Raw genomic sequence first — 9,588 nt, 5'->3', positions numbered from 1 at the left:
ACTTTTTTGTAATACGTAGTTTTGTCTGGGATTGTTAAGCTGTGTTGTGCTTTGTATAGAAATGATTACAAAGAAAAGGGATGTTTGTATAGCACGCGCACGTGACGTTCCTGCAGTTGGCACTGCGACCGAAGTTGAACTTAAACAAGTTAATACATCACAGGTTCGGATAGTGCGTGCAATCTAGAAGTGACTGACGACGGCCGAGTGACCATGAATTACTTGACCCGAATTATTCTATGTGGTTATCATTGTGAAGCCCGGGAAGGGACAGAGTGGAATTTTATTTTTGTAAGTTGCTAATTCGTTCCCACGAATTGCTAACTCGTTCTCACAAATTGCTATTTCGTTCGCACGATTTCTCAATTCGTGGGAACGAATTGCTAACTCGTGCATCCGGGAATTTGGAATCGTTTGAGAAGTGATAGGAAACCATTCATGGGTAGAAAAAAAACATATGAAATTTCCCATGGGTAAAAGCCAATGGGGAAACTCCCAAGGGCAAAATCTAATGCTATACACGGTAGCCGATTTACCATGTAATTTCCATGGGGTTGCATGGGAAAATCGCTAGAGTTTATTGTTCATTTCCAATCGGGCAACATATTCTGCGATGTCCAATTCGTTCCGCATTCGATTTATGAATGAATAGGCCCTCACTCGAATGGATAAGCACGATGGTGAATATCAACGTAATAATATGTTGAATAAGACATCTCTCCGACACAACATCCCCAAAGTCACGGTTGTTTCATTATTTAATTCATTTATTTATTGATTTATTTATCACATTTCCTTACCCAGGGTATGCCCAAACAGTTTAAAACTGGTTTCCAATGGGGCCTGCATACACTGTTAATGATTATACACACATGTACAAATATAATACAAATATTGAATGCTTCGAGTGGTGTAGTAAAACTAGCCTCCCGAAGTGATTCATTGACATTTTATTTTCCCGAGGCGAAGCCCAAGGGAAAAAGAATGCTCTATGGATCACCGAAGGATGCTGGTTTAACTTCACCACGAGATAAAGCATTCAATATTTGTTTTATAACATTTTAGCCACAGATTCTGCTTGGTTTTAATTTTCTAAATTATTTAAATCTGAAACTTCAATTTCAATACAAAAGTGGTGGTAAATGTATTTCTCTTTTCCAAACCACCCTTTCACGAAATGTCTGGACCAATTTACTAGAGAGCTAATTCCTCATTCTTGCGCGTAAAGACTCTTTGAAGCCTCTCTGAAATGAAATTCTATTACGAAAATAATTGTTGTGTGCAACTTTTACTTCTCTTCCCTTTTTTGGTTTATTTTGTTAAAAAAGGCACTTCTTTAAAGAAACATTTCTTTAAAGAAAATTCCATATTTTTTTGGACAACTGAGGGCTACTGTGATGTAATTTTTGGAATAGGCCTACACTGTTCAGTTAGGGGTTTTCTGTTCAAATTGTTGCTGTTGCTCATTGAAAACATTTGAGAAAAACAGTTTGCTCGTGGGCTTTTTGCCATGATGTACTGACACAACGCATCACAACAGAAAAGAACATTTTAAGTATCCAAAATTCGGTGCTGAAATGACAGTAATACTGAGGTTTCTGCCTGCAATGAGAAAACACTTTTACTCATGAATATGGAAATTCACATTAGCATAAGAAACAAGAAGGCACCAAAATACCCTTGAAAATGGAAAAACAAAAGTTAAATACAAGGTAAAATGGGACACAAAGGTGCATTTTCAATGATTGCGTTAAAACAATTACATAGCTTGCCCTTTAATGACAGTCCTGTCTTTGCTTCTATTCTATAAACTTATCTGCTCATAATGTAGCAATGAAGAGCATGCAGAGCAATTAGAGGGGGATTTAGGGGAAATGCTGAACATAGTAAAGATGTACATGCTTTGGGTATAAGATTAAGCGTCTACGTAGGAAGTAGCGGTTCGATGTATTTTGTAGTGTGTCGGAAAGAGATCACAGAAACAAGTTGCTGGGATTTTGGAAGGTGATAACAATGTTTGACTACGTTGATAATGTATGTGAATTGTGATTGTATCGTTTGTATGTGATTGTATCGAATCGATGATGTTTTATATCCTAAAACAAATTGTAAAGGATCTCCTAGTCAATGCATTATTCATGTTAGCTTAGCTCCAGAAGTGCCTTCGGATAACACTGTAACTTAAATACATGTACCAATCATTAACATAAAACCCTGTCATGCATGAAAAGTATATATTATGATATAACTTTGCAATCTATTTAACAACTTCCCTGTCCATAACACAGTATTTCTTGTGTTTTCCATCGTTCGATAAAACACCAAAAAGTATCATTCGATAAAACAAACTTGTTCTACCTATAAATGTTTGCATTATGGGTAGGCGACTAAACTGTTAGTGGTCATAAATGATCACCATAGATGATCACAGCATTGGACTCTGTCCAGAAAGTATATAGGGACAGGGAACGTTTCAAAACGCATTTTGATTTACTGCATGGTGTAACGAGTTAACCTATAGGCCCGATGTTTTCTCCGTTTGGAGAGCCAAGTGCAATAGGTTTGTTCCTGTTTCAACCATTCCCTAGATTGTACTCCGACATGAGTTAATTGGTTGCAGACCAGTAAACATAGGCCCAACATTGCCTACGCCGGCCAAATCACGATTTGCATGTCCTCAAATTATCTGATATTGGAGCATTTTATTGGCCGTGAGTTTGAGCGTTTGTAAAAATGAATGGTGGAGGCCGTGCACAGGACTGTAAGTGTGACCTTGTATTTCTTTGAAATTTGGCAGAAATAGAGCACTAAAAGTGCTCTATTTGCAATGGAGAGTTCGCATCAGTTTTCAAAAATTGCGTTTTCAAAAATTGCGATAGGCTCCAGGACTATTTTTAGACTATTTATTTGTGATCATCTATGATGATTTTTTTTCCCCAAAACTTCATTGGACGTTGGAGTTGTGAGCATTTTCCTGAATTTCAGAAGTGGGGGCATTGCTCATTGCGGTGGCGGTTTGTTTACTGGTCTGCAAACCAAAGGCTAGGCACGCACGTCGCTGGTTTGCATGCGCTTTCCTCACTCGCTAGCATTATGTAGAATCCATGCATACCAGGTAAAAGTCTATCATAAAAATGGCAGCTATGTTCCCTATGGGCCTTATTCACGAGTTGGTCATTTTTGTCGAGTTCCCTGAATGTATTTCATTAATTGTTAACTGTGAAATGGAATAGTGCCAGACTTTTTGTGCAGGCACAATTCAGCCTTATTGTACTGTCATTTTGTTTTAAAAATATGGCTTTAAACATAAGGGAACGTTTAATTACATATTTTAAAATATTCATTGAAGCAGACTGAAATTTATTATAACTGAACTTGCTTTCATTTCTCTTCGCAAGTTCCAAAAATTAAGAATGACCTAACTTTCAATTCAATATGGCTGCAAGCGACGAGGGGGATACTTGTGTCATATGTTATCTGCACGACTTACTTTTCCATCGAGGATTTGTTTCTGATCAAACACAAATGACTTGTAACCAACAAGTTGGGCATAAACAAGAAACTATAAAAAAAAAAAAAAAAAAAAAAAACTGCAACGAGAAAAGTAAACTGCAAAAACTCATTTGCTACTGGTCGTTGATCATGTAGGTCACGCGAGATTTGGTGCAATCTCGTATATTCCCGGCGAGCTTCCTGGGATCCCAGTTTGATGTGTAGATGCCCGGCCTCAGCCCCCACTGGTTCTCCGAGTAAATGCCCAGGCTGGAGTAAACTCGAGGCTTGAATACGATTCGCCCTCTGAAGCCCAATTTGCGCAGTTTAGCCTCTACTTTCATCACGTCTTCTTTGTCAGTGAAATCTTTAGTGTACACGCTGACGACGTGCTGCTCTTGCGAAGCTGTAGCGTACAGAGCTTTCCCTTCTTTGGTGTCTTCGCGCGGTGTCACCTTGGCGTGTGTGCCCAGCTTGTCTCGGACCGTAGCCCTGGCGATTTTCTCCCACGCATTGTCGATCTCCTCTCCGGTGTCAAGAAAGAGAAGCCAAATTCCACCCAAGCACCTTCGGAATTAGTTCCAACAAATGAACACGTAATAGGACCTTTCAAGTTCTTCTAAGAACTGTCAGTTTTGGCAATGTTAATCAGAGCTGAGAAAAGTGGATTCTCGTGTGCACGGAAAAGCCTTACAAATTGTTCAAATGTTAGTTTTGTGTACGTATACAGAATGTGATAATTGAACAAAAGATGGCATCTCCCCGTTAAAATGCTATAAAACCAACAGCCGGCGAATGGGATTTTACATGTAACATGCCATAAGAAATATCGTGAATATTTTAAATAACAGGGTGTTTTTTAACCTCCCCTTCCCATTATCAACGGAATAGATGGAACAAGCCGTACGTGTCCGATACTGGCATTTTTTATTAATGTTAACATTTTTCAGTGCATAATAGACTAGTTGAATAAATAATTTGGGTACGAGAGAAGACAAATAAACAACAACAACAATAAAAGATACTTTGACGTGAAATGAGACATGGCACCATCCCCCAATTCTGGGGTGAAAAAAAAAATGTTATTACATACTTATGAGGGATTGCCAGTTGCTTGATAGCATTAAAGTCGATATTTTGTCTTGATCTCTGGAGCTTCTTCCAGTCGGCTTCAAGGTCCTCCAGATTTCCCAATCCCTCCTCCTTGTAGGAGGCAGACACGACTCGGATCCAACCAATGCCCTCAGATCTACAGATAAAAGAGTAACAATTTATAGAACATTTTCCAGTATTTGAAGCTTGGCAATTTTCCATTTTCAAACGAGTTTCCTAATAATGACAATGATTGGAAAGTAGAACACAACAGTACACACAACTACAAGGTTGCCTACAGAACTGTATGTGGCTTTGGAATAATTGAGAGGTGTTTTACATTTGTGTTGGTATGTATATAATCTTTGGTGTCTAAACCAATAAAGGTCTATAGTTTTGTCTGCTAGCAAAATCTGAATGTCCTTGTCATATTTCTTCATTCAGATCCGGATGTAATTTTGTTTGCCTTATTCAAGATAGATTCAATGTTTGAAACTGCCAATATTTTAACAGTAACTCAGGCCTACGGAGATTCAGTGATAAAACAGTTGTTTACTATTCGTGGACGTCACGTGGCCCAAAAAAAATCACTTTTTGCAATCAGGTTGACATGGTCTATCGTGTTAAAATGTAGCTACTCCTTCGGTGAAGCTAGTCGATTCATTAACCCTATCATTACAGAATTCGTGAACCAACATAAAACAGGGTTCCCACAGAAATCTGATAACCATTTTCCGGGACTTTTTTTTTCAGGAATTTCCAGGACTAAAATATGACAATTTCCATGACAGTTAACGCCAATTTGCAGAGAAAAGTTATTATGATACTTATGAACCGCTGATGATAGGCTAACAATGTGTTAGCTTTTGAAAACAAGCTTTAATTACTAATGGCCTCCTCCTCCGTTTACAGCCATTTCTTAAAGCGGCACATGAAAAAAATAATCCTCACATGATCTTGATTTCCATGACTTTTCAATGACTTTTCAATTTTTTTCCAATTTTCCATTACTTTTCCATGACTTTCCAGGACAACTTTTTTCCATGACTTTTCTAATTTTTTTTCCAATTTTCCATTACTTTCCATGACAACTTTTTTTTCCAGGACTTTCCATGATTTTTCCGTGACCGTGGGAACCCTGATAAAATAGAAATTAGGCTACCTCTTCTTCCAATCCACTCACCGTTTCACTTTCGAAGGTGCACTCGTTTCGAAAAACTTCTCCAGCATTTCGTCCAGTTCATCCTCGGCAAAATTGGCCGTATCGAACTGAAGCCCGTCTTCTGTGCCAGACTTTTTCGAGTCAGCAAACAGGCGTTCTGCTTTGGTGACGCGAAAACGCCCTCTGGCGGTTCGATTGTGAACGGCTGCTCCCGAAGGTGGCCTGTGAGCAAAAAAACAAAACAATAATAATAATTAAGGAACATTAATTACCACATTCAATGGGCCATGGTTTTCAACCACACATAATTAAGAAAAAGGAGGGAAATACTTGCAAATTACATCAAAACCATTTAATGTAAGAAAACATGTTTTCAAAATTGAAAATTCAGTCACATACAGAATACAACTGAAACTGTTGTTGGGGCAACCATAAATATGTACAAGATGAAGCATGAAAAGCCATATGTAGGCCTTCAAGATGAAGCATTAACTGAGCCATTGAACGGGGCTGAGCGCCCTGGGAAAGGGCAATGTTGACGGCGAAGCTGTCTAAAAATAATTTATAGATTTTAGTAAATTTCTTGAACTCACAGAAAGTTGGAGAGGTTCCCAGTGAGCGCCTCAATCGGATCTTCCTCCTCCTCCGAGTTACTGGCTCTCGTAGATCCTGCAGGTTTCTTGTCCATCGTGTCGCTCGTGATGGCCTCACAATACAATGCGCCCTCTACAGGTGGAAGTGTGAAAAGCAGTGTCGGATATGGCCATTTTGCTATTTTGTAGTTTTGTTATAAAATGGAAATGAAAGCGCGCTCTGCACGTCGTTCGGGATCCCCAGAAGTGAGGAAACAGTCTTCTTTCAATTTCATAATTTTGGCCATGTTCGAGTTTTATTTGACTCCTAATATGCTTCCCGAATGTACGGTCTGCTGCACGGTATTCTGTTTCATTGAGTGGATCCTGGGGAGACTAATAGAGCCAGAGTCTGCCAGACTCTAAATTGCATGAAGCCTAGGACTAAGGAGAGGATTGTGTTGCAACAATGGGGCTGATTGCGAATTTCCCAATGCCATGAGCGGTAGGGCTGGCAGCAACTACGCTAAAATATCTATGACGCAAATATCTATGACAAAGCTTAAATATAATGGCTACAAAATGTAGGCCTATCTATAGTTTCATTATCCATGCTGTTCTGAAAATTTGTTCCGAACAAACAAGCAAACAAATTTCTGGCCTACCTTTTCACACGAGATGTGCTGAGCTAGTTGCCTTTTGAATACGACCGTGACATTCGGTAACTTGCAAGCAACTAGGCTGTCAAGTCTCTGTAAATGTCACCGTGTCTACCTATTGCACAAAACGGTATTGCATGTCTCGGGATTTCCCCGATTTATTTATAGACCCCGACCGATATTATGCATGCAACGCATGCGCAGCAGACCAGTGTGAATACTAAGGAAGCCTAAAACGGTCATCTCCAGTGTGTTCTTCGTTGTTATTGTGAAAGACCGCAGGGGAAGCCCATTACAGTAACAATTCCCCCATAATTTTGTGTAAAATCGCATCATAGCTGAAATTTTTTTCTCATTAATGTTACTTTTAGAGAAGCAGGACAAAGACAAAAATATAGGGGAGGACCTTTGAGAATATTTTTTTTCTTGAAGCAGTGGCGTACAGGATTATCAATGTTTACTATAAATTTATTAACATTTCACGAGGCCGTACGGTTAAGGGAAGTCGAAAATAGCATCTAGGTTCCTCTTCGTCTTAATAACAAAAAAAAACCTTTAAAAAGACACTTACTTGGCACGCGAAAACAATTCGGGTTTTTTGTGGGGGCACCTGGGGGAGGGGACACTGGGATTTTTTTTTGGGGGGGGGGGCACATGTCCTGAGCCCCCCCCCCCCCCTCCGCTAAGCCACTGATTGTATGATTTCCATGCCCATTCGAACCGTCGCCCCATTTTTGCTTTGTGTAGCATTTTGCTGATGGCTTCAAAAACTTTCAGTTAAATATTATATGACCCTGTGCACAATGGAAGTGTCTTGAAATATAGTCTGAAATTCAAAAAAACGGGTGTCCAGAGGGCAGAGGGCGCACTTATAACGTTTCAGTTACGTATCTTTTAAAAGAATTTTGAAAGAGAATGTATATATACCATTACTGTTTGCATTGACGAATTCAAAAAACAAAAAAAGAATTAAAAAAAAAAATTGAGGTACGAAAGACAATTTCCCAACTTAAAGGCATACATTTATGCCAGAGAAATTCATTCCATCGAATACATCGAATTTGCACTTGCACTTATTTTCAAAACCTTAATATTATTTCAAATGTACAACAAGGGTGGATGGATATATGAACCACTTCCATCTCCACGGGCTGCTATTGAAGTGGGCTTAAACTCTGGGAACGAAGTTGAGTCGACCCCGCTTCTGTAAAATCAATAGCTTCCCGATCGAGTATAATAAGACAATTACTATTATGAAGCCTACATTATTGTGCCAATTGAACGAAATCGTTAATTATTGAAAGGAATCGATGTAATTTGTCTGCGTCGAAATCAATAATTCGTCATTGATCAACAATGGGTCAGACACAAGCAAGAAACCAAACTCGAAGAGATTTTTTGTTTAAATATACATGTTAATAGTATAAAAAATATTAAGAGCCAGCCTCATATTATTTGGGAAACATTGTTACTTGTCATTCATCAATAGTGCTCAAGAACCGTTTTCAAAAGACAGTAAATCATCCGATCTGGCCCAAGGGCGGATCCAGGGGGGGGCAAAGGGGGCCATGCCCCCCCCCCAAAAAAAACCAATTTTTTAAAAAAATGTTATGTGACATCGCAATAAAGGCAGGCAATGAGTACACCACCATCTTTTCCTCAAAAAAAACATTGGTTAAAGTGGTCAGAAATTGCCTCAGATCGCACCACAGAGCATCTAGAATCCAAAAAATTGTCGGGGCCCTAAAGCGGGCCCCGAACCTCACGCCGTAATTTTTTGATCCGCTTTTTGGGGGACCAAATTTTGCCCCCCCCCCACAATTGTGTTCTGGATCCGCCCTTCATCTGGCCAAAAATCAGTATATTTATGTAAAAATGCATTTGATCAAAATTAACAAACAAAAATCAAGTACACAGCCTTATAACTATTCATAAAAGATACATTCATTAAAAGATAAATGAGATTAGAATATTGTTTATAACACCTGTCTATAATTATGATCTAAAAACTACATACATTGTACAACGCATGAGGCAAGTACTGTACCTTGTAATATATGCATAATTAGTATGGATACAATTTATTTCAAAACAAAGTCCTTATTCGTGTAGCTAAGTGTGGTATTTGTCAGAAATATGCTCTTCGAGGTAACTCGCCTATTTTATTAAAAAAACTGGATCCAATCAATTTCTTGTATTTTTTTCATTTTTTTTTTTATATTATAATTGCCAAATATATGCCTTTTTGAGACGTAACGTCATGCAAATAATAACGTCTGTTCTTCCAATATCTATATATTCGGCCAAAAGTCCTTAATTTTCCAATTATTTTCAGTTATAATTCATTATTAACAAATAGACGGTTTCATCGTCAATTGTCCCATATTACATCAATGTTCTCATTGTTATGGATAACAAAACGTTTAACTCATATTCATTCTTCACATCGACATTTGATTAGTGTATGCCTGATAATAGAATAAAACAATTGAAGTATTTTGTAAAGGTGTTATAAACCATTTGGATAGTATATAATTGGCCTTGAGTTCCAAATACAGTCAAAACGTAATTTATCTTGGGAATTTTCTTAATCAGGCCCTTAAACTTCGAA

General features: G+C 38.4%; 1 protein-coding gene across 1 annotated transcript; it reads right to left on the bottom strand.

The window, feature by feature from the left end:
• Positions 1-3,392: 3,392 nt before the first annotated feature.
• Positions 3,393-7,108, bottom strand: LOC119736042 (UPF0696 protein C11orf68 homolog). The gene is made up of 5 exons (XM_038210043.1): positions 6,984-7,108; positions 6,340-6,472; positions 5,768-5,968; positions 4,586-4,741; positions 3,393-4,059 (listed from the first exon to the last, which is right to left on the bottom strand). Exons 2-5 carry the CDS (start codon positions 6,432-6,434, stop codon positions 3,627-3,629), a joined length of 885 nt encoding a protein of 294 aa, XP_038065971.1. The 5' UTR covers positions 6,435-6,472; positions 6,984-7,108; the 3' UTR covers positions 3,393-3,626.
• Positions 7,109-9,588: the final 2,480 nt, after the last annotated feature.

This window comes from Patiria miniata, unplaced genomic scaffold (genome assembly GCF_015706575.1).
Source record: "Patiria miniata isolate m_02_andy unplaced genomic scaffold, ASM1570657v1 HiC_scaffold_10, whole genome shotgun sequence".
Lineage (NCBI taxonomy): Eukaryota > Metazoa > Echinodermata > Asteroidea > Valvatida > Asterinidae > Patiria > Patiria miniata.
Note: the sequence above shows the minus strand (reverse complement) of the source record. Positions and strands in the feature narration are given on the sequence as shown.